General features: G+C 38.9%; 1 protein-coding gene across 1 annotated transcript in view; it reads right to left on the reverse strand.

The window, feature by feature from the left end:
• Positions 1–26093, reverse strand: part of CLIC2 (chloride intracellular channel 2) — a 44152-nt gene that overhangs the window by 866 nt on the left and 17193 nt on the right. Inside the window, exons 4-5 of the mRNA XM_017516238.2 lie at positions 1870–1976; positions 1047–1228 (exon numbers count right to left, since the gene is read on the reverse strand). Of these exons, the coding sequence (XP_017371727.1) occupies positions 1047–1228; positions 1870–1976 (289 nt within the window). The remainder of the gene's footprint in view (positions 1–1046; positions 1229–1869; positions 1977–26093) is intronic.

Consider the following 26093-nt stretch of genomic DNA (forward strand, 5'->3'; position numbering starts at 1 on the left):
GGGTTCAGGCAATTCTCCTGCCTCAGCCTCCTGAGTAGCTGGGATTACAGGCACGCACCACCATGCCCAGCTGATTTTTTGTAGTTTTAGTAGAGGCGGGGTTTCACCATGTTGACCAGGATGGTCTCGATCTCTTGACCTCGTGATCCACCCACCTCGGCCTCCCAAAGTGCTGGGATTACAGGCTTGAGCCACCGCGCCCGGCCCATTTATGACTATATTTAGAAGAAGGAAGCAAAGAAAATGAGCACATATCCACCACCATTAGCCTAAGAGTTTATTTAAAGTCCTATATCTTATTTCTTTATGTATCCTCTGTGTTTGGCATAGAACTCAGAGAGTAAATTCTGCGTAAGTCTGTTCAATATATATTTGTTAAATTTATGATAAATTCATCATAATATTAATAGCCTACATTGGTTATCCCCTATTACGATCCAGACACTGTTCCAAGCATTTTAAATGCTTTAATTTGTTTAATTCTCTTAACAATTCTGTAAAATGGGTAATATTATTCTTATTTTATAGACAAGACAGTGGAAAACACCTTTTGATTTAGAAAGAAGGAAACAAGTTTTGACTGGGCGTGGTGGCTCATGCCTGTAATCCTAGTACTTTGGGAGGCCAAGGCAGGTGAATCACTTGAGCCTAGGAGTTCAAGACCAGCCTGTGCAACATGGCAAAACCCTGTTGCTACAAAAAGTACAAAAAATTAGCTTGGCATGATGGCATGTGCCTGTAGTCCCAACTACTCAAGAGGCTGGGATGGGAGGATTGCTTGAGCCTGGGAGGTGGGGGTTGCAGTAAGCCTTGATCACACCACTGCACTCCAACCTGGGTGACAGATCCTATCTCAAAAAGGAAAAAAAAAAAAAAACCAAAACCCAAGTTTTAATACCTCCCAGAAGAAGTTATTATGGATCTTTCCTCTAAAGAGAAAAAAGAGATGTATATGCCACACATGATGATGATGACACGTCACTGTGCTTTGTGCTGGCAACTGGTAAACCCCTCCCACCCATTCAGCCTGCCCTGTAAATACTTACTTTAATAATGTTCAGCTTGGGTAACAAGCTACAATCAGCCAGTGTTAGCTGGTCCCCATCCAAGAACAGTCTTCTGGAAACTGTGGGTTCCTCAGCACTGCCTGAATCAATTTCATCCAGAAGCGGGGTGTTTAAGTAGTCATCCAGACGCTTGAATTCTTTGAGCAGAGATTTTTCAAAATCTGAGGCAATGAAGTAATAAAGTTACTTGTAAATGTATTGTCTTTGTGGCTAAATGCTTTCTAAATATGCTTTCCATACATTTAGATACCTCTATCTATACACATTGCTTATGCTGGCTCTTCAACATCTAGTTAACTATTTAGAATGCTCAACTACTTACTGATAACAGAAAGTAAGATTGAATAGTGAGTGTAAATCTTTTGGACTTTTCTTAAGGAGGTACATTGGTTGGAGAGTAAAAGAAGGAAAAGTGATATATGTTATCCAACTCAGAAGAGCTAGAAAGTGAAGAAAACACACAGTTCTTGTGACTCAGAGGATAATAAACCTATTTAAGAATGTTCATGGAAAATGGTAGCTGCCACAGTTTAAGAAAACTTAAAGGTACACAGTCCTGCAGTTAGTTCACACCTGGTATGTCAATATTCTAATTGAGCTGTGTTGGTAATTGCTATATTGAATCTTGAGTTCTAAATCTAATAAAACTTAATACAAGGGAATTTCAGCGGAGAGAACAGAGAATGAGGGGAAGACTAGGCTATTCCCTGAAATATGCTATATATTTTGGAAAAGTCTATTTTTCCTGAGTAAAAATATGAAGAGTGAGAGAAGAATAGAGATTTAAAGAAAGGTATCTTACTTTTATTTGCCTCCTTTTGTGTATTCTTAATGTATGCAGAAAACTTGGCAAAGAGGTTACAGCCCACATCAAAAGACTCCTTGTACTTGGGACTCAGGTGAGGATACCTTAAAAAAGAACATGAGTGAGCTATCATTTGCACATAACAACAGAGACCAGGTGCCCTAGCTTGCACTATACTGAAAATGGAAGTTCTGGAAAATTGTTCTGGAAACTAAACATCCTCATAAGTCTCCCAGTAGAAGTTTATCTTTTTTTTCCAACCTCAGAACATTTTAGTTTCTAAAGTTCACAGGGAAATCAGTTGTCTGGAATCCAATGCTCATTTATCTGTAGAAACAATGTTTCAAATGGTGGCTAGGTTTACCTACTTGCTCCAAAAACACTATTTGGCAGAAGATAGTGTCAATACAGTACATTTTCAGAGATGAGTAGTAGAAAATTATGGTTTCGGCCAGGCGCGGTGGCTCACACCTGTAATCCCAGCACTTTGGGAGGCCAAGGTGGGCGGATCTCCTGAGGTCAGGAGTTTGAGACCAGCCTGGCCAACATGGAGAAACCCCGTCTCTACAAAAAATACAAAAATTAGCCAGGTATGGTGGTGGGCACTTGTAGTCCAAGCTACTTGAGAGGCTGAGGCAGGAGAATTGCTTGAAGTTGGGAGGTGGAGGTTGCAGTGAGCCGAGATTGCACCACTGCACTACAGCCTGGGCAAGAAGAGCAAGACTCCATCTCAAAATATATGTATATATGGTTTCAAATATTGCAACTTAGAAAACAAATGAAGGAATAAATAGGATGGAGAAAATGGAAAAATATAGCTAAGATATCCTCTCTTAGTAATACAAAGCTCAGTTAGAATAATTAAATAAAATAACATAGTAATATAATTCACCACATTAACGAATCAAATTAGAAAACCCATATGATCATGACTAGATGCAGAAAAGTATTCAATAAAAAATCAGCACCTCATGGAGCTATCTGTGCTTACATGTTCACTGCAGCATTATTCACAAAGGCCAATATATAGAAACAACCTACAACCTATGTTCCCATCAATAGATAAATGGATATAGAAGTTGTGATATATTTCTATAATAGAATATTAATCAGACTTAAAAATATAAAATCCTGTCATTTGTAACAACATGAACATTATGATAAGTGAAATAAGCCAGGCACAGAAAGACAAATACTCCATGATCTCACTTATGTGTGGCATCATTAAAAGGTCAAATATATAGAAACAAAGAATAGAGCAGTGATTGGGAGGAAATAGGGAGATGTAGGTCAAAGGGTACAAAGTTGCAGTTATGTAGAATGTGTAAGTCTAGAGATATAATGTAAAAGATGAGGACTGTATTTGATAATATTGTAAACTGAAAATTTGCAAAGGGTAGATTTTAGGTGCTCTTACTGTATACAAAAGGTAACCACATGAAGTGATGGATATGTTAGTTTGCTTGACTATAGTAATCATTTTGCTATGTATATGTATATCAAGACATTATGTTATATACCTTAAATATATATAATACAAACAAAGGCTAAAAACTCAATTCCTTTTCATAAAAAAACTCACTGGAAGCTAGAAATGGTCAGGTCAAAAACTTAGGTATCTTCCTTGATTCCTCTCTTTCCCTCTAACTCCACATTTGATTTATCAACAACTCTGATCAGCTTACCTTTCAAAATGTATCCAGAATCTGTCCATCTTCCCCGCCCCTGCCCAGTCCAAAGCCTCCTGACTCTTCTCCCTACTCCCATACTTGCCCCTCATACACCCGGAACATTCTGCACCATAGACAGAGCAATCATGTCAAAATGTAAGTCGTATCATGTCTTTTCCTTACTTATTACCCTGCAATGTCCTCACCTCACTCAGAATTAGAGCCCAAGTGCTCATAGTTGTCTACAAGGACCCACATGATACGAACCACCTCCTTTCCCACCCAGTTTATTAACCACCCAGAAGCCAGAGTGATGTCTTTCCCATACTCAGTGCTCTGCAATCATCTTATCTTACTGAATCACGGCCTAATTCATTACAGTTCCCTATAAGAACCCACATGATGTGATCCCACCTTACCTTTCTTCTCTCATATCCCTCACTCACTCACTTATGACACAGATTTTCTTGCTATTGTTCAAGTAGGCCTGAAAAACTCCTGCCCCAGGACTTTTTCACTTGGTCTTCCCTTACGTGAGGGAGACATATGCACATTCTCTCACATATGCACATGCCTGGCTCCCACTTTTCATTCAGATCTTTCATGGGTATCTCTTTCTAAATGAAGCTTTTCTCTCTTTTCCTTTATTTTTCTCTTTAGCAGGACAGTTTTAAATTACCTGTTATGCCTTCATCAATCCCAGCCAACACAGTATGCAGAAAGATGCTCTTTGCTTGGGAGAAGAAGAGGGATGTGAACACCAGGATTTGACTCAGATCCCAGCACTGGGACTGACACAGTAAAGTCTAGCCCTGGACAAGCCATGATTACCCCGGATTGTAGGCTGGTCCCCACAGACTTGGACACTAGGCTAGCCATTGTAGCTCCAGGGTCCAGGCCATCCCTGCAGATGCAGTCTCCCATACCTGGGCAAATAGCCCCAAACTCCAGACTTCCTTCAGCACCAGATCATACCTTCAGGCTTGCACTCATTCCAAGACAGCCCCTTCAGCCTCAGGCTTCAGGCCAGACACTTCTCCAGCCCCTTTCTATCACAAAACCAGCACATCTGGACTCCACTTTAAGGCCAATATCAAGAGACCCAGTATCCAGACAAACTCAGCTCCAGGCTGCCCTTCACACTTCCAGGCTTTGGGTCTGTCCCAGTGCCGCATTGACACCCATGGACCTCAGCTCCAGGCTGGCACCCATGGCCTCAGGTACCAGATCAGCACCAAAAGATTCAGCCTCCAATATAGCCCTCATGGGTACAGACTCCAGGTTGGTCCAGTTCCAGGCCATCCCTGATGGCCCGAGGTTTCAGGCTGGCCCATTCAAGCTCAGGCTTCAGGCCCACATCAGGCTCCAACCCAGCCCAAAACAAGGCTGGCCCACACCAGCCCCAGGCTTCAGGCCCAACCCAGTACTAAGCTGATCTCTTCAACCTCAGACTTCGGGCAATTGCCCAAAGACCAAGTCTCCAGCCACACCCCAGAACCAGGTCAGTACCAATGGCCTCAGGAACCAGGCTGGCACCCACATACCCAGTCTCCAAGATGGACTACACAGACATAGGCTCCAGACTTGCCCAGTGCCAGGCAAGCCCCTGTGGCCTCACACTACAGTAGTGCCTGGATCCAGGCCTACTCTAGTAAACTCAGGGTCCAGGACCATCCCAGTAGACTCCAGTGCTGGGATGGTTGCCATGGATCCAGATACCGGGCTTACTCCCCTGTTCACACAGGAACCATGCCAGCGTACTTGAGGACTCCAGCAGTGAGCCTGCCCATGGACCACACCAGAAAGCTCTCCTAGAATCTCTGGACAGGCTGGCTGATGAAGGGCTTTCCCAGCTGAAGCCAGCCTGCAAAGAGTGGAATAAATCCTTAGTTTTTCAGATGGGCAAATACCAGTTCATGGCCACAAGGATTACAATCAGGAAACCATGACACCACCAAAGTAACAAAACTCCTTTGGGTATATACCCAGTAAGGGAATTTGCTGGGTCAAATGGTATTTCTAGTTCTAGATCCTTGAAGAATTGCCACACTGTCTTCTAAAATGGCTGAACTAATTTATACTCCCCAAAACAGTGTAAAAGCATTCCTATTTCTCCACATCCTCTCCAGCATCTGTTGTCTCCAGATTTTTTAATGATCGCCATTCTAACTGGCATCTCATTGTGGTTTTGATGTGCATTTCTCTAATGACCAGTGATGATTAGCTTTTTTTCATATGTTTGTTGGCTACATAAATGTCTCCTTTTGAGAAGTGTCTGTTCATATTCTTTGCCTACTTTTTGATGGGGTTGTTTTTTTCTTGCAAATTTGTTGAAGTTCTTCTTAGATTCTGGATATTAGCCCTTTGTTGGATGGAGGAATTGCAAAAATTTTCTCCTGTTCTGTAGGTTGCCTGTTCACTCTGTGTGGTATTATTTCTGAGGCCTCTGTTCTGTTTCATTGGTCTATATATTTGTTTTGTTACCAGTACCATGCTGTTTTGATTACTGTAGTCTTGTAGTGTAGCTTGAAGTCAGGTAGCGTGATGCCTCCAGCTTTGCTCTTTTTGCTTAGAATTATCTTGGCTATGCAGGCTTTTTTTTGGTTCTGTATGAAATTTAAAGCAGTTTTTTTCCAATTCTGTGAAGAAAGTCAGTGGTAGCTTGATGGGGATAGCAGTGAATCTATAAAATTACTTTGGGCAGTATGGCCATTTTCACAATATCGATTCTTCCTAACCATGAGCATGGAATGTTTTTCCATTTGTTTGTGTCCTCTCTTATTACCTTGAGCAACAGTTTGTAGTTCTCTTCGAAGAGGTCCTTTGCAGCCCAGGTAAGTTGTATTCCTAGGTATTTTATTCTCTTTGCAGCAATTGTGAATGAGAGTTCACTCATGATTTGGCTCTCTGCTTTTCTATTATAGGTGTATAGGAATGCTTGTGATTTTTGCACACTGATTTTGTATCCTGAGACTTTGCTGAAGTTGCTTATCAGCTTAAAGAGATTTTGGGTTGGGATGATGGGGTCTTCTAAATATGCAATCATATCACCTGCAAATACAGACAATTTGACTTCCTCTTTTCCTAGTTGAATACGCTTTATTTCTTTTTCTTGCCTGATTGCCCTGGCCAGAGCTTTCAATACTATATTGAATAGCAGTGGTGAGAGAGGGCATCCTTGTCTTGTGCCGGTTTTCTTTTGTGTGTGTGTATGTGTGTTCATTATACTTTAAGTTCTGGGGTACATGTGCAGAACCTACAGGTTTGTCACATAGGTATATATGTACCATGGTAGTTTTCTGCATCCATCACCCTATCATCTACATTAGTATTTCTCCTAATGCTATCCCTTCCCTACCCCCCAACTCCATGACAGGCCTGGTGTGTGATGCTCCTCTCCATGTGTCCATGTGTTCTCATTGTTCAACACCCACATATGAGTGGGAACATGCAGTATTTGGTTTTAAGTTCTTGTGTCAGCTTGCTGAGAATGATGGTTTCCAGCTTTATCCATGTCCTTGCAAAGGACAGGAACTCATCCTTTTTTATGGCTGCATAGTATTCTATGCTTCATTTTCTTTATCCAGTCTACCATTGATGAGCATTTGGGTTGGTTCCAAGTCTTTGCTATTGTGAACAGTGCCACAATAAACATATGTGTGCGTATGTCTTTGCAATAGAAATATTTATAATCCTTTGTGTATATACCAAGTAATGGGATTGCTGGGTCAAATGGTATTTTTAGTTCTAGATCCCTGAGGAATTGGTGCACTGTCTTCCACAGTGGTTGAACTAATTTACACTCCCACCAGCAGTGTAAAAGTGTTCCTATTTCTCCACATACTCCTCAGCATCTGTTGTCTCCTAATTTTTTTTAATGATCACCATTCTAACTCGCGTGAGATGGTATCTCAATGTGGTTTTGATTTGCATTTCTCTAGTGACCAGTGATGATGAGCCTTTTTTTCATATGTTTGTTGGCTGCATAAATCTCTTCTTTTGAGAAGTGTCTGTTCATATCCTTTGCCCACTTTTTGATGGGTTTGTTTGTTTTTTTCTTGTAAGTTTGTTTAAGTTCTTTGTAGACTCTTGATATTAGCCCTATGTCAGGTGGGTAGACTGTAAATATTTTTGCCATTTTATTGGTTGCCAGTTCACTCTAATGATAGTTTCTTTTGCTGTGCAAAATCTCTTAAGTTTAATTAGATCCCATTTGTCTATTTTGGCTTTTATTGCCAATGCTTTTGGTGTTTTAGTCATGAAGCCCTTGTCCAAGCCTATGTTCTGAATGGTATTGCCTAGGTTTTCTTCTAGGTTTCTTATGGTGTTAGGTCTCTTGCTTAAAATTTTAATCCATCTTGAGTTAATTTTTAATCCATCTTGAGTTATTGCATAATCTTCCTGGCAACTTTGTTTACACAGGTGAGGTAAAAACCACCTACCCAAGCCTCAGCAATGGTGGATGCACCTCCCCCTACCAGGCTTGAACATCCCAGGTTGAGCTGAGACTGCTGTGCTGGCTGTGAGAATTTCAAGCCAGTGGATCTTAGCTTGCTGATCTTCGTGGGAGTGGGATCCGCTGAGCCAGATCACTTGGCTCCCTGGCTTCAGCCCTGTTTTTCAGGGGAATGAGGGATTCTGTTTTGCTGGCATTCCAGACACCACTGGGGTATGAAAAAAAAAAAAAAAAAAAAAAAAAACTGGTGCAGCTAGCTTGGTGTCTTCCCAAACAGCCTCCCAGTTTTGTGCTGGAAACCTGCGGTGCAGGTGTTGTAGGCACCTGAGGGAATCTCCTGGTCTGTGGATTGTGAAGACCATGGGAAAAGTGCAGTATTTCAGCCAGAGTACCAGAGTGCTAGAAAAGCCCCAAATGGCTTCCTTTGGCTAGGAGAGGGAGTACTCTGTCCCCTTGTGCTTCCTGGGTGAGGCTATGCCCCACTCTGCTTCAGCTCCCCCTCCTTGGGCTGCACCCACTGTTTGACTTGTCCCAATGAGATGAACCAGGAACCTCAATTGGAAATGCAGATATCACCCACCTTCTGCGTCACTCTTGCTGTGAGCTGCACACTGGAGCTGTTCCTATTCAGCCATCTTGCTGGAAAATCCCTTGTGCCAGTTTTCAAAGAAATGCTTCCAGTTTCTGCCCATTCAGTATGATATTGGCTGTGGGTTTGTCATAAGTAGCTCTTATTATTTTGAGATACATTCCATCAATACCTAGTTTATTGAGAATTTTTAGCATGAAGGGCTGTTGAATTTTGTCAAAGGCCTTCTTGTATCTATTGACATAATCATGTGGTTTTTGTCTTTGGTTCTGTTTATGTGATGGATTACTTTTATTGATTTGCGTATGTTGAACCAGCCTTGCATTCCAGGGATGAAGCCAACTTGGTGGTGGTGGATAAGCTTTTTGATGTGCTGCTGGATTTGGTTTGCCAGTATTTTACTGAGGATTTTCACATTAATGTTAATCAGGGATATTGGCCTGAAATTTTCTTTTTTAGTTGTGTCTCTGCCAGGTTTTGGTATCAGGATGATGTTTGTCTCATAAAATGAGTTAGGGAGGATTCCCTTTATTCTATTGTTTGGAATAGTTTCAGAAGGAATGGTACCAGCTCCTCTTTGTACGTCTGGTAGAATTTGGCTTTGAAACCATCTGATCCTGGACTTTTTTTGGTTGGTAGGCTATTAATTGCTCCCTCAATTTCAGAACTTGTTATTGGCCTATTCAGGGATTCTACTTTTTCCTGGTTTAGTCTTGGGAGGTGTAAGTGTCCAGGATTTATCCATTTCTTCTAGATTTTCTGATTTTTTTGTGTAGAGGTGTTTATAGTATTCTCTGATGTAGTTTTTATTTCTGTGGGATTGGTGGCGATATCCCCTTTATCATTTTTTATTATGTCTATTTGATTCTTCTCTCTTTTCTTATTAGTCTGTCTTTACTAGAAGTCTATTTGTTTCATTGATCTTTTCAAAAAATCAGCTCCTGGATTTATTGATGTTTTGAAGGGTTTTTGTGTCTCTGTCTCCTTCAGTTCTGCTCTGATAGTTATTTCTTGTCTTTTGCTAGCTTTTGAATTTGTTTGCCTTGCTTCTCTAGTTCTTTAATTGTGATGTTAGGGTGTCAATTGTAGGTCTTTCCTGCATTCTTTTGTGGGCATTTAGTGCTATAAATTTTCCTCTACACACTGCTTTATATGTGGTCCAGAGGTTCTGGTACATTGTGTCTTTGTTCTCATTGGTTTCAAGGAACATCTTTATTTCTACCTTCATTTCATTATTTATCCAGTAGTCATTCAGGAGCAGGTTGTTCAGTTTCCATGTAGTTGTTTGGATTTGAGTGAGTTTCTTAATCCTGAGTTCTAATTTGATTGCACTGTGGTCTGAGAGACTGTTATGATTTCCATTCTTTTGCATTTGCTGAGGAGTGTTTTACTTCCAATTATGTGGTCAATTTTAGAATAAGTGCAATGTGGTGCTGACAAGAATGTATATTCTGTTGATTTGTGGTGGAGAGTTCTGTAGATGTCTGTTAGGTCCACTTGGTCCAGATCTGAGTTCAAGTCCTGGATATCCTTGTTAATTTTCTGTCTTATTGATGTGTCTAATATTGACAGTGAGGTGTTAAAGTCTCCCACTATTATTGTATTGGAGTCTAAATCTCTTTGTAGGTCTCTATGAACTTGCTTTATGTATCTGGGTTCTCCTGTATTGGGTGCATATATATTTAGGATAGTTAGCTCTTCTTGTTGCATTGACCTCTTTACTGTTATGTAATGTCGTCCTTTGTCTTTTTTGATCTTTGTTGGCTGAAAGTCCGTTTTATCAGAGACTAGTATTAGAACCCCTGCTTTTTTTTTGTTTGTTTTCAGTTTGCTTGGTAAATATTCTCCCATCCCTTTATTTTGAGCCTATGTATGTCTTTGCAAGTGAGATGGGTCTTCTGAATACAGCACACCAATGGGTCTTGACTCTATCCAATTTGCCAGTCTATGTCTTTTAATTGGGGCATTTAACCCATTTACATTTAAGGTTAATATTGTGATGCATGCATCTGATCCTGCCATTATGATCCTAGCTGGTTCTTTTACCCATTAGTTGATGCAGTATCTTCATAGTGTTGATGGTCTTTACAATTTGGTATGTTTTTGCAGTGGCTGGTACAGGTTGTTGTTTTCCATGTTTAGTGCTTCCTTCAGGAGCTCTTGTAAGGCAGGCCTGGTGGACAAAATCTCTCAGCATTTGCTGGTCTGTAAAGGATTTTATTTCTCCTTCACTTATGAAGCTTAGTTTGGCTGGATATGTAATTCTGGGCTGAAAATTCTTTCCTTTAAGAATGTTGAATGTTGGCCCTAACTCTTTTCTGGCTTGTAGGGTTTCTGTCGAGAGATCCACTGTTAGTCTGATTGGCTTTCCTTTGTGGGTAACCCGGCCTTTCTCTCTGGTTGCCCTTTGAATTTTTTCTTCATGTCAACCTTGGTGAATCTGATGATTATGTGTCTTGGAATTGCTCTTCTCAAGGAGTGTCTTTGTGGTGTTCTCTGTATTTCCTGAATTTGAATGTTGGCCTGCCTTGCTAGTTTGGGGAAGTTTTTTTGACAGCATACTGAAGAGTGTTTTCCAAGTTGGTTTAATTCTCCCTGTCCCTTTCAGGTACACCGATCAAATGTAGATTTGTTTTTTTCACGTAATCCCATATTTCTTGGAGGTTTTGTTTCTTTTCAATCTTTTTTCTCTAATCTTGTCTTCCCACTTTATTTCATTGAGTTGACCTTCAAAGTCTGATATCCTTTCTTCTGCTTGACTGATTCAGCTACTCAATCTTGTGTATGCTTTGCAAAGCTCTCGTGGTGTGTTTTTCAGCTCTGTAAGGTCCCTTATGTTTTTCTCTAAACTGATTATTCTAGTTACCAATGTATCTAACCTTTTTTCAAGGTTCTTAGCTTCCTTGCATTGGGTTAGAACATGCTCCTTTGGCTTGTAGGAGTTTGTTATTACTCACCTTCTGAAACATGCTTCTGTCACTTCACCAAACTCATTCTCCATCCAGTTTTGCTCCCTTGCTGGCAAGGAGTTGTGATCCCTTGGAGGAGAAAAGGACTTTTTGTTTTTGGAATTTTCAGCCTTTTTGTGCTGGTTTGTCCCCATCTTTGTGGATTTATCTATCTTTGGTATCTAAAGTTGATGATCTTTGGATGGGGGTCTCTGGGTGGACATCCTTTTTGTTGACGTTGAAACTATTTCTTTCTGTTTGTTAGTTTTCCTTCCAATAGTCAGACCTCTCTGCTGCAGGTCTGCTGGAATTTGCTGGAGGTCCACTCCAGATACTGCTTGCCTGGGTATCACTGGTGGAGGCTGTAGAACAGCAAATATTGCTGCTGTTCCTTCCTCTGGTAGCTTCATCCCAGAGGGGTACCTTCCAGATGCCAGCCAGAGCTCTCTGGATGAGGTGTCTGTTGGCCCCTACTGGGAGGTGTCTCCCAGTCAGGATACACGGGGGTCAGGGATCCACTTGAGGAGGCAGTCTGTCTCTTATCAGAGCTCAAACGCTGTTCTGAGAGATCTACTGCTGTCTTTAGAGCTCCCAGGTGGGGATGTTTAAATCTGCTGAAGCTGTGCCCACAACCACCCCTTTTCCCAGATGCTCTGTCCCAGGAAGTTGGGGGCTTTATTTATAAGTCCCTGATGGGCTGCTGCCTTTTTTCAGAAATGCCATGCCCAGTGAAGAGGGAATCTAGTGAGACAGTCTGCCTGCAGTAGCAAAGCCCCAAAATTTGCCTGCCTCAGCAAAGCCTGCTGAGCTTTGGTGGGCTCTGCCCAGTTCGAACTTCCTGGTGGCTTTGTTTACACTGTTAGATTAAAACCACTTACTTGAGCCCCAGCAATGGTGGATGCCCCTCCCCCCACGAAGCTCATGCATCCCAGATTGAGCTCAGATTGCTGTGCTGACTGTGAGAATTTCAAGCCAGTGGATCTTAGTTTGCTGTTCTCTGTGGGGTGGGACTTGCTGAGCCAGGTCACTTGGCTCTCTGGCTTCGGCCCCTTTTCCAGGGGAGTGAATGTTTCTGTCTTGTTGGCATTTCAGGTGCCACTGGGGTATGAAAAATAAAACTACTGCAGCTAGTTCAGAGTCTGCCCAAACTGTCTCCCAGTTTTGTGCTGAAAACACAGGGCTCTGGTGGTGGTGCAGGTACCAGAGGGAATCTTCTGGTTTGCGGGTTGTGAAGACCAGGGGAAGAGGGCAGTAACAGGGCCATAGTGCAGGGTACAGACCCTAATGGCTTCCCTTGGCTAGGAGAGGGAGTTTCCTGACCCCTTGAGCTTCTTGGGGTGAGGCAATGCCCCACTATGCTTTGGCTCGCCCTCCTTGGGCTACACCCACTGTCCAACCAGTCCCAATGAGATGAACCAGGTACCTAAGTTGGAAATGCAGAAATCACCTGCCTTCTGCATTGATCTCGCTGGGAGCTGCACACCAGAGCTGTTCCTATTCGGCCATCTTGCCAGCAATCCCCTCAAAAGGAAGCTTTAATCTCATAGTTTTAAAAATATGATCAAAGTTAAGTTGTCAACAGCTTAATGTAACCTGTTATAGCTAAAAATGTTTTATGTAAGCCTCATGGCACCCACAAAGCAAAAACCTACACTTGATACACAAAAGATGAAAAGTGAGGAACCAAAAATACCACTGCAGAAAATAATCTAATCACAAAGAAAGACAGCAAGAGAGAAAGAAAGGATCTACAAAACAACCAGCAAACAACAAAATATAAGTAGTAAGTCCTTACCTATGAATTATTGCCTTGAATGTAAATGGATGAAATTCTCCAATCAAGATATAGAATGGCTAAGTGGATAAAAAAATTAACATCCAACCATATGCTTCCTAAGAGACTCCACCTTTAAGGACACACACCCTAAAAGTATGGGTGGAAAAAGATATTCCAGGCAAATGGAAACGAAAGAGAACTAGAGTAATGATACCATAGCAGGTGAAGTAGACTTTAAGTCAAAAACTGTAAAAAGTGACAAAGAAGGTCATTACGTAATGATAAAGGGGTCAATTTATCAAGAGCAGTTAATTGTCAATATACATGCACCCAATATCGGAGCAGCTAAATATGTAAAGCAAATGTTAACAGATCTAAAGGGAAAGATTGAGCAAGACAATAATAGTAGGAATCTTCGGCACCTTGTTAACAATTAACAGATCATCCAGATATAAAATTAATAAAGAAAATTTAGGCTTGAATTACACTTTAGAATAAATGGAATTAGCAGATATATACAGAACATTCCATTCACCAGCAGCAGAATATACATTCTTTTCAAGTACATGCAGAATATTCTCCAGGATAGATTATACATTAGGCCACAAAACAAATCTTAACTAATTAAGATTAAAATTATATCAGTTATTTTTTCCAATCACAATGGTATGAAATCAGAAATCAATAACAAGAATAACTTTGGAAAGTTTACGAACATATGGAAATTAAACAATGTGTTTCTGAACAACCAGTGGGTAAAAGAATAAATTAAGAGTGATGTTTAAATATATCTTGAGACAAAAGAAAATGGACACACAACACAGCAGAAGAAAGATCTCAAATAAACAACCTACTGGTACTTCTTAAGGGACTAGAAAAATAAGAACAAGATAAGCCCAAAGTTAGTAGAAAGAATGAAATAATAGCAATCATGGTAGAAATAAATGAAATAGAGACTAGAAAATATTAATAAATCTTAATCAGTTTTAAAGACAAAAACAAAATTTACAAACCTTTAGCTACAATAACTAAGGAAAGACTCAAATAAAATCAGAATTAATTAAAGGGGAGATATTACAACTGATACCACAGAAATACAAAGGATTTTAAGAGAGTTATATGAATAATTATACAACAACAAATTGGATAACCTAGAAGAAATAAATAAAATTCTAGGCACATCAACCTGCCAAGACTGAATCATAAATAAATAGAAAATTTGAATGGGGCAATAACAAGTTAAGGGGATTGAATCAGTAATAAAAACTTTCCCATCAAACAAAAGCCCAGAACCTGATGATTTTACTGCAGAATTCTACCAAACATTTAAAGAAGGATTAATACCAATAATTTTCAAACTATTAAAAAAAATGAAGAGGAAGGAATACTTTAAAACTAATTTTATGAGGCCAGCATTACTCTGACATCAAAACCAGACAAGAATACTGCAAGGAAAGAAAGCCACAGGCCAATATCCCTGATGAACATTCATGCAAAAAGGTTCAACAAAATACAGCAAACTGAATTCAACAGTACTTTGAAAGGATCATTCACCATGATCTGCTGGGATTTGACTCTGGGATGTAAGTATGGTTTAACATATGCGAATCAGTAACTGAGATGTACCTCATTAACAGAATGAAGACCAGAAATCATATGATCAGCTTAATAGATGCAGAAAAGGCATCCAACAAAATTCAACATTCTTTTATGGTAAAAATTCTCAACAATTTAGGTATCAAAAGAATGTTTCTCAACAAAAGAAACACCATATGTGACAAGCCCACAGATAACAGCATATTCAAAGGTGACAAACTGTATGCTTTTTCTCTATGATCAGTGATATGGCTTGGCTTTGTGTCCCCACTCAAATCTCACTTCAAATTGTAATCTCCATAAACCCCACGTGTCAAGGGTGGGACCAGCTGGAGGTAACTTCCTCATGGGGGTGGTTTCCCCCATGCTGTTCTTGTGATAGTGAGTGAGTTCTCATGAGATCTGATGGTTTTATAAGGGGCTCTTCTCCCTTTGCTCAGCACGTCTTCCTGCCACCTTGTGAAGAAGGTGCCTTGCTTCCCCTTCACATTGTGCCATGATTGTAAGTTTCCTGAGGCTTTCCCAGCCATGCTGAGCTGTGAGTTAATTAAACTGCTCCTCTTTCCTTTATAAATTACCCAGTGTAAGGAAGTTCTTTATAGAAGTATGAAACAGACTAATACAATCAGGAACATGACAAGGATGCCCACTGTCTCCACTTCCGTTCAACATAGTACTGAAAGTTCTAGCCAGTGCAATTGGTTAAGGAAGGAAATAAAAGGCATCGAAATTGGAAAGGAAGTTTTGTTTGCATTTCCATAATGACTAATGATGTTAACAATCTTTACATGTACTTATTGACAATTTCTATATCTTCTCTGGAAAAATGTCAACTGAAATCCTTTGCCTCATTTTGGACTTCTTTTAAAAAGTTTTTTTTTTAATTTTTGAGATGGAGTTTCACTCTTCTTGCCCAAGCTGAAGTACAATGGCACTAACTCAGCAGCTTACTGCAACCTCAACCTCCCGGGTTCAAGTGATTCTTCTGCCTCAGTCTTCTGAGTAGTTGGGATTACAGGTGCCCACCACCATGCCCAGCTAATTTTTTTTTTTGTATTTTTGGCAGAGACAGGATTTCACTGTGTTGGCCAGGTTGGTCTTGAATTCCTGACCTCAGGTGATCTACCTGCCTTGGCCTCCCAAAGTGCTGGGATTACAGGTGTGAGCCACCACACCTGGCCTTAAAAAGCTTTTTTAAAAAATTTTCACCTAGCTTTACCAATCTATAATTGATAAATAAAATTACATATATTTATGGGGTACAATGTGACACTTTGATATAGGTACATATCATGAGATTGTTACAACAATCAAGCTAAATAACATGTCCATCACCCCACAGTTATCATTTGTTGTGTGTGTGTGTAGAACATTTAAGATTTACCCTCAGCCAATTTCAAGTACTCATATAGTATTATTAACTATATTCATCAGGCTATACCTTAGATATCCAGAATGTATTTATCTTATCTAATGGAAACTTTGTACTCTTTGACCAACATCTCCCCATATCCCCTACAACCTAGTGCCTGGAAATCATCATTCTACTCTCTCTTTCTATGAGTTCAACTTTTTAAGATTCCACATATAAGTGAGATCATGCAGTATTTGTCTTTCTGTGCCTGGCTTATTTTACCTCACATAATGCTTTTATGGTGAAAACTGTCAACAAATTAGGTAAAAAAGAAATTTATCTCTACATAATAAAGAATATACATGACAAGTCCACAGCTAGCATCATATTCAATGGTGAAAAACTGACATTTTTTTTCTTTAAGATCAGGAACCAGACAAGAATGCCCACTCTTGCTATTTCCATTCAATATAGTACTGGAAGTCTTAGCCAGAGCAGTTAGACTGTGAGAAGTAGTAAAATGTTCCAAACTGGAAAGGTAGCAAAATTGTCTCTGCATATAGCATAATTTTATTTATAAAAAATTTCCAAGGACTCCACCATGAACTGATAGAGTTAATAAATGAATCCAGTAAAGTTGCAGGACATAAAATAAAAATACAAAAATTAGTATCATTTCTATACACCACCAACAAACTGTTTGAAAAAGAAATTAAGAAAACAATATTATTTAGAAGAGGATCAAAAATACATAGGAATCAATTTAATGAGGAAGTCAAAGATCTCTACACTGAAAACCGTAAAATAGTAATGAAAGAAATTAAAGAAGAAACAAATAAATGAAAAAATATCCCATGTTGATGGACCAGAAAAATTAATATTGTTAAAATGTCCATACTACACAAAGAAATCTAGAGATTCAATGAAATCCATATTAAAATTTCAATGACATTTTTCACAGAAATAATCCTAAAATTCATGCAGAACCACGAAAGTCACCAAATAGGAAAAACAATCTTTAGCAAAAAGAACCAAGGTGAAGATATCACCTACCTGATTTCAAAACTGACTACAAAGCCATAGTAATAAAAACAACATGGTACTAGCATAAAAACAGACACATAGACCAATGGAATAGAATAGAGAGCAAAGAAATAAATCCACACATTTACAGTCAATTTATCTTCAACAAAGGTGCTGAGAATGCAAAATGAGGAAAGGAAACTTGCTTCAATAGATGGTGTTTGGAAAATTGAATATCCACATATAGATGAATAAAATTGGTCCCTTATCTCACATCGTATACAAAAATCAACAGAAAATGGATTAAAGACTTAAATATAAGACCCAACACTCTAAACTGTTAGAAGAAAACATAGAGGAAAAGCTCAATGATTTTTTCAAAATATGACTCCAAAAGCACAGGCAATAAAAACGAAACTAAACAAATGTTATTACATCAACTATAAAGCTTCTGCACATAAAAGAAACAACAGAGTGAAGAGATGACATGAAATGGAAGAAAATATTTGCAAACCAGCTGGGCGCAGTGGTTCACGCCTATAATCCCAGCACTTTGGGTGGCCGAGGCGGGTGGATCATGAGGTCAAGAGATTGAGGCCAACCTGGTCAACAAGATGAAATCCTGTCTCTACTAAAAATACAAAAATTAGCTGGGCATGGTGGCATGCACCTGTAGTCCCAGCTACTTGGGAGGCTGAGGCAGGAGAATTGCTTGAACCCAGGAGGCGGAGGTTGCAGTGAGCCAAGATCATGCCGTTGCACTCCAGCCTGGATAACAAGAGTGAAATTCTAAAAAAAAAAAAAAAAAAAGAGAAAAAGAAAAGAAAAGAAAGAAAATATTTGCAAACCATGAACCTGATGCAGGGTTAATATCTAAAGTATATAATGAACTCAACCAACTCAATAGCAAAACAAACAAACAAACAACCCAACTTAAAAATGGGCAAAATACTCAGAGACATTTTTCAAAAGGACACAAAAAAATGGTTAACAAATATATGAAAAAATTTTCAACATCACTAATCATCAGGGAAATGCAATTTAGAACCAAAATAAGATATTACCTCACATCTGTTAGAATGGTTTATTATCAAAAAGACAGAGATAGCAAGTGTTGGCAAGGAAATAGCAAAAGGGAACCCTTGGATACTGCTGGGTGTAATGTAAATTAGTACAGCCAAGGCAGTACGGAAGTATCTAAAAAAATTAAAATATAACTCCCATAGGATCCAGAATCCTACGTCTGGGAACATATTCAAAGCAAACGAAATCAGTGTTTTGAAGCGATATCTTTACTGCTGTTGTATAAGTCCATTCTCATATTGCTATAAATAAATAACTGAGACTGGATAATTTGAAAAGAGGTTTAATTTGCTCATGGTCCTGCAGGAAGCATATTAGCTTCTGCTTCTGGGGAGGCCTCAGGGAGCTTCCAATCATAGCGGAAGGGAAAGGGGTAGTGAGGGCCTCACATAGTGGGAACAGGAACAAGAGGGAGAGGGGGGAGGTGCTACACACTTTTAAACAGCTCGATCTCATGAGAACTCACTCATCATTGCAACGACAGTACCAAAGGGGATAAACCATTCATGAGAAACCATCCCCATAATCCAATTGCCTCCTGCGAGGACCCACCTCCAAACATTGGGGATTACAACTGAACATAAGATTTGCGTGGGGACAGAGATCCAAACCGTATTACCCATGTACATGCACACACACACACACACACACGAATATTATTCAGCCTTTTTTCTTTTTTTTTTTGGGGGGGGGGGAGGCAGAGTTGCATTCTGTTGCCCAAGCTGGAGTGCAGTGGTGTGATCTCAGCTCACTGCAACCTCTGCCTTACAGGCTCAAGCAATTCTTGTACCTCAGCCTCCTAAGTGGCTAGGATTACAGACATGCACTACCATGCCCGGCTAAATTTTTTTTTTAGTAGAGATGGAGTTTCACCATCTTGGCCAGGCTGGTCTCAAACTCTTGACCTCAAGTGATCCACCCCCCTCGGCCTCCCAAATTGCTGGGATTATAGGCACTAGCCACTATGCCTGGCCTATTCAACCTTTAAAAAGAAAAAAAAATCTTGTCATTTGTCACAACATGGATGAACCTGGAGGACATTATGCTTGGCCCGTTTTAAAATTGAGCTGTTTGTCTTTTTGGTTTTGAGTTGCAATATTTATTTATATATTCTGAATGCCAGTATGTTACCAATTACCAGATATATGATTTGCCAATATATTCTAGCCATATGCAGATGATTGAAACTGGACCCCTTCCTCACATCATATACAAAAATCGACACAAGATGGATTCAAAACTTAAGTGTAAAACACAAAACTATGAAAATCCTGGAAGACAACCTAGGCAGCACCATTCACGACATAGGAATAGGCAAAGATTTCATGACAAAGATGTCAAAAGCGATTGCAACAGAAGCAAAAATTGACAAATGGGATTTAATTAAACTAAAGGGCTTTTACACAGCAAATGAAACTATCAACAAAGTAAGCAGACAATCTACAGAATGGAAGAAAGTTCTTACAAACTATACATCCAACAAAGTTCTAATATTCAGCATCTATAAGGAACTTAAACAAATTTACAAGAAAAAAACACGTTAGAAAGTGAGCAAAGGACATGAACAGGCACTTTTCAAAAGAAGACATACATGGGGCAAATAAGCATATGAAAAAAAGCTCATTACTGATCATTGTAGAAATGCAAATCAAAAGCACAATAATACCATCTCACATCAGTCAGAATCGGTATTACTAAAAAGTCAAAAAATAGCAGATGCTGGCAAGGTTGTGGAGAAAAGCAAATACTTATACACTGTTGGTGGGAGTGTAAATTAGTTCAAACATTGTGATAGACAGTATGGTGATTCCTTAAAGAGCTAAAAACAGAAATACAGTTTGACCCAGCAATCCCATAACTGAGTATATACCCAAAGGAATATAAATCATTCTTTTATATAGACACATGTACGTGTATGTTCATTGTAGCACTGTTCACAGTAGCAAAGACAGGGAATCAGCCAAAATGCCCAACAATGATAGACTGGATGAAGAAAAGGTGGTATATATACAGTATAAAATACTATGCAGCCATAAAACAGAACAAGATCTTGTCCTTTGTAGGTATATGAACAGAGCTGGAGGCTATTATCCTTAGCAAACTAATGCAGAAAGATAAATCCAAATAATAATGCATATCCTCACTTATAAATGGGAGCTAAATGATGAGAACAAATGGACACATGGAGGGGAACTACACATACTATCAGAAGGTGGAGAGTAGGAGAAGGGAGGGGATCAGGAAAAATAACTAATGGGTACTAGGCTTAATACCAAAGTGATGAAATAATCTGTGCAACAAACCCTTATGACACAAGTTTACCTATGTAACAAACCTGCACAAATACCCTTGAACTTAACAAAAGTTAAAAAAAGAAAACTTTTAGTGAATTTTTTGAACATTATTATACTTTTCAGCTTCAGAATTTCTATTTGGTTTATTTTTATAATTTCTATCTTTTTATTGATATTCTTTATTTGCTGAGACATCTTTTTGGCTTTCTGTAGCTTTTTAAACATAGTCAAGACAGTTGATTTAAAGTCATTGTCTACTAATTCACATGTCTGTTTCTCCTCAGGGACAACTTTCTATTAATTTCTTTTTCCCCTGAGAATGGGCCATACTTTCTTGTTTCCTCACATGCCTCAGTTTTTTTTTTTCTTGAAAACCAGAAATTTTGAATGTTATAATGTAGAAACTTTGGAAATCTGATTTTCCCACTCCCCTGGTCTTGTTGCTATTGCTTATTGTGGTTGTTGTTTGTTTAGTGAATTTTCTGAACAAATTTTGTAAAGTCTGTAATCTTTTGGTATGTGTGACCTCTGAAATCTTTTTTCCATTAGCTTTAGTCAGCTGTTGATTTTACAGAGATTTCATTAAACTCCTGGAAGCAAAACAAAGAAACAAACTATGAAAAGAAAAACTTTCTTAGTTTTTGCAGGTTGGGGCTCTCCTTCATTGCTTAGCTACACAGTTTAAAGTTCTGCCTTAGTCTTTATTTTCTGCTTGTGTGGTCCCTGAAGTTTAGCCAGAATTGAGAGCCTAGGATCTTCTCAGTTTTTTTTTTTTTTATTGTGCTTTAAGTTCTGGGGTACATGTGCATATCGTGCAGCTTTGTTACATAGGTATACACGTGCCATGATGGTTTGCTGCACCCATCCCCCCATCATCTACATTGGGTATTTCTCCTTTGTAAGCACACATCTAGAAATGGGTACATGCATGGTCTTCTTTGGTCCTCAGAATATGTAAAAGGCTTTGAAGTCATTATTTCCCTAAACACCTCTCAAGTATCCAAGCGTCTTTCTTCCTGGGATTTTTCAATTTGTCTATTGCATTTCCGAAATGTTATTCCTTGTCCCATGTAGCTGTGACTAATACATTTGATTTAAAATGCTTTCCACAAACACCACCAGGGAAGGTGCCTTAGCTCTGGGAAAGCTCTGGTACAGGTGACAAACAGGAATCCTTCAGGGAACTACCAGATAGGTCAAACCACACAATCACAGTTCATTGAGAATAAGGTCAATATCACTTCCTCAGGTACCAGTAACCTGCATCTGCAATATAAGCTGCCATTTTTAAGGCTACTGATGGGCTGATAGTTGGAGGATGGTATCAAGGTAACCAAAAATGCCACAGAACTCTCACTGAAATTGTATTTTTTATTCATTATGTGGCCTGGCTGCTGTAATTTTTGCTTAGATTCCAGGGTTCTGAAAAAGTTGATTATGACAGTTTTGCCAGCCTATTCATTGCTTTTATGAAAGAATGGAGTTCTGGAGTTCCCTACTCCACCATTTCCATTAATGTCAGTCTTTACAAGGCTTTTAAAAAGTAGATAAAACTAAGTTTATACAGAAGGGTTCCTGTATCCCGGTAATATAGAAGACTAAATAACTGCTCTGGAGGGCCTTGTAAAAAAGACAATTCCTCTTAGGAGTGTTTGTAACACTCATTCTGAGATTCTTATGTGAGAAAAATTAAAACCATATTTATTTCATTAAAATTATTTTTTCATTTTAGGTTCGGGATACATGTGAAGGTTTGTCACATAGGTGAACTCATGTCATGAGAATTTGTTGCACAGATTGTTGCATCACCCAGGTATTAAGCTCAGTACACAATTGTTATCTTTTCTGCTCCTTTCCCTTCTCTCCACTCTCAAGTAGACCCCGGTATGTGTTGTTCCCTTCTTTGTGTTCATGAGTTCTCATCATTTAGCTTCCACTTATATGTGAGAACATGCAGTACTTGTATTTCTGTTCCCGTGTTAATTTGTTAAGAATAATAGCCTCTAGCTCCATCCAGGTTCTTGCAAAAGACATGATCTCATTCTTTTTTATGGCTGTGTAATATTCCATGGTGTATGTGTACTACCTTTTCTTTATTCAATTTGTCATTGATGGGCATTTGGGTTGATTCCATGTCTTTGTTATTGCGAATAACGCTGCAATGAACATTCTCATGCATGCATCTTTATGGTAGAATGATTTATATTCCTCTGGATATATATCCAGTAATGGAATTGCTGGGTCAAATGGTAGTTCTGCTGTTAGCTCTTTGAAGAATCACTACACTATTTTCCACAATGTTTGAACTAATTTACACTCCCACCAACAGTGTATAAGTGTTTGCTTTTCTCCAAAACCTTGCCATTATCTGTTATTTCTTGACTTTTTAATAATAGCCATTCTGACTGGTGTGAGATGGTATCTCACTATGGTTTTGATTTGCATTTCTCCAATGATCAATAATGAGCTTTTTTCATATGCTTATTTGCCCCATGTATGTCTTCTTTTGAAAAGCATCTGTTCATGTCCTTTGCCCACTGTTTAATGAGATTTTTTTCTTGTAAATTTGTTTAAGTCCCTTATAGACACTGGATATTAGACCTTTGTCAGATGCATAGTTTGTAAAATTTTTCTTCCATTCTGTAGGTTGTCTGTTTACTCTGTTGATAGTTTCTTTCGCTGTGTAAAAGCTCTTTACTTTAATTAAATCCCATTTGTCAATTTTTGCTTCTGTTGCAATCGCTTTTGACATCTTTGTCATGAAATCCTCGCCTGTTCCTATGTCCAGGATGATATTGTCTAGGTTGACTTCTGGGTTTTTGAAGTTTTGGGTTTTACACTTAAGTTTTGAATCCCTCTTAATTTTTGTCTATGGTGTAAAGAACAGGTCCAGCTTCAATCATCTGTATATGACTAGCCAGTTATCCCAGCACCATTTATTGAATAGGGGGTGTTTTCCCCATTGCTTGTTTTTGTCAGCTTTGTCAAAAATCATTTGGTCATAGGTGTGCAGCCTTATTACTGGGCTCTGTATTATGTTATTATATCCCATTGGTTTATGTGCCCGGGTTTTTTTTTTTTTTTCTTTTTTAGACAGAGTTTCATTCTGTTGCGCAGGCTGGAGTGCAATGACGTGATCTCATCTCACTGCAACCTCTGCCTCTCAGGTTTAAGTAATTCTTCTGTCTCAGTCTCTTGAATGGCTGGGATTACAGGTGTGTGCCACTACACCTGGCTACCTTTTGTATTTCTAGTAGAGATGGGGTTTCACCATGTTGGCCAGGCTGATCTGGAACAGCTGACCTCCGGTAATCCACCTGCCTCAACCTCCCAAAGTGCAGGAATTACAGGCGTTGTATCAGTACCATGCTGTGTTTTGGTTACTGTAGCCCTGAAGTATAGTTTGAAGTTGGCTAATGTGATACCTCCAGCTTTGCTCATTTTACTTAGAATTGCCTTGGCTATTTGGGCTTGTTTTTGGTTTCATATGAATTTTAAAATAGTTTTTTCTAGTTCTGTGAAGAATGTCATTGTTAGTTTGATAGAAATAACTTTGAATCTTTAGATTGCTTGGGGTAGTATGGTCATTTTGTCGATATTGATTCTTCCTATCCATAAGCATGGAATATTTTTTCATTTGTTTTTGTCTTCTCTTATTTCTTTGAGCAGTGTTTTGTAATTCTCATTGTAGATATCTTTTACCTCCTGGGTTAGCTGTATTCCCAGGTATTTTATTTTTTGTATGGAAATTGTGAATGGGATTGCCTTCCTGACTGGGCTCTCAGCTTGGCAGTTGTTGATGTATAGAAATATTAATGATTTTTGTACATTGATTTTGCATCCTGAAACTTTGCCAAAGTTGTTTATATCAGGTGAAGGAGCTGTTGGGTTGAGACTCTGGGTTTTTCTAAATATAGAATCATATCATCTGCAAACAGGGATAGTTTGACTTCCTGTCTTCCTATTTACATGCTCTTTATCACTTTCTCTTGCCTGATTGTTCTGGCTAGGACTTCCAATACTATTTTAAGTAAGACACATATACACCATGGAACACTATGCAACCATAAAAAATGATGACTTCTTGTCCTTTGTAGGGATATGGATGAACCTGGAAACCATCATTCTCAGCAAACTGACACAAGAACAGAAAATCAAACACCACATGTTCTTACTCATAGGCAGGCGTTGAACAATGAGAACACATGGACACAGGGAGGGGAGCACTACACACTGGGGTCTGTTGGGGGGAAATAGGGGAGGGACAACAGTGGGTGGGGAGTTGGGGAGGGATAACATGGGGAGAAATGCCAGATATAGGTGATGGGGTGGAAGGCAGCAAACCACATTGCCATGTATGTACCTATGCAACAATCTTTCATGTTCTTCACATGTACCCCCAAACCTAAAACACAATAAAATACATATTAAAAATAAATAAATAAATAAATAAAAGTGGTAAGAAGGGCATCCTTGTCTTGTGCCTGTTTTCAAAGGGAATGCTTCCAGCTTTTGTCTATTCAGTATGATGTTGGCTGTGGAAAACCCATATTTATTTAAACCACTACTTTTTGGGTTTCTGCAACTGAATATGATTCCTAACTGATACTCAGGTAATAGAAAATTAGGAGGGTTTGACAAGATGATTAACAGAAGAACAAAACCAAATGATAAATCAACATAGGTAAGATGCTTCCTATTATCCAAGGAAATGCAAGTTAAGTATCAATGAGCTATCACTATACCTGTTATGTTGGCACAGATATAAAAAGAGTGCTAATGTCTCGTATTACAGATATGTGGGAAAAGGGTATGCTGAATAAAGCAGAAATTAAAAAAATAGATATATCAGCTGAATTTCACTCCTTGGATTTTATTCCATAGGCACAAAATCACCAGTATGTATGCACATGTGAACAAAGATATTATTTGTAGTAAAAAAATGGGAAGAAAGAATGCTCATCAGTAAGGGAACAGTTTAGCAATTTGTAGCACATCTGTTACATGGACTATTATGTAGCCATTAAAAGACTAAGTTAAATTTGCACCAGTACAGTTGAAGGATGTAAGCAAGATGGAATATTTATGAAGTAAATTATACTTATTATTATGCTTATATGAACATAGAAAAAGGAATAGAAAGATACACAATGGATATTTTTCACTGGTTACCATGGGAGCAAAAGTAGGTTGCAAAGCTTTGTGAAGGGCAGAGTTGTAGAGGAGGATCCTTAGTTCCTTAGGGAGGAAAAATAATGGACTAATAAAAGAACCTTCTGTTTACACTTAATAATTTGTTGAATTTAAGCATATATAGTAAATGACACAGAGTTGTCATAAAATAATCCTGCTTAATAAATACCAGGCACCATAGGGAAACTACTGAGTCATTAATCTTATATTAATGCTGAAGGACAAAGTCAGTATATTT

This window comes from Cebus imitator, unplaced genomic scaffold (assembly GCF_001604975.1).
Source record: "Cebus imitator isolate Cc_AM_T3 unplaced genomic scaffold, Cebus_imitator-1.0 Scaffold576, whole genome shotgun sequence".
NCBI classification, from domain to species: Eukaryota; Metazoa; Chordata; class Mammalia; order Primates; family Cebidae; genus Cebus; species Cebus imitator.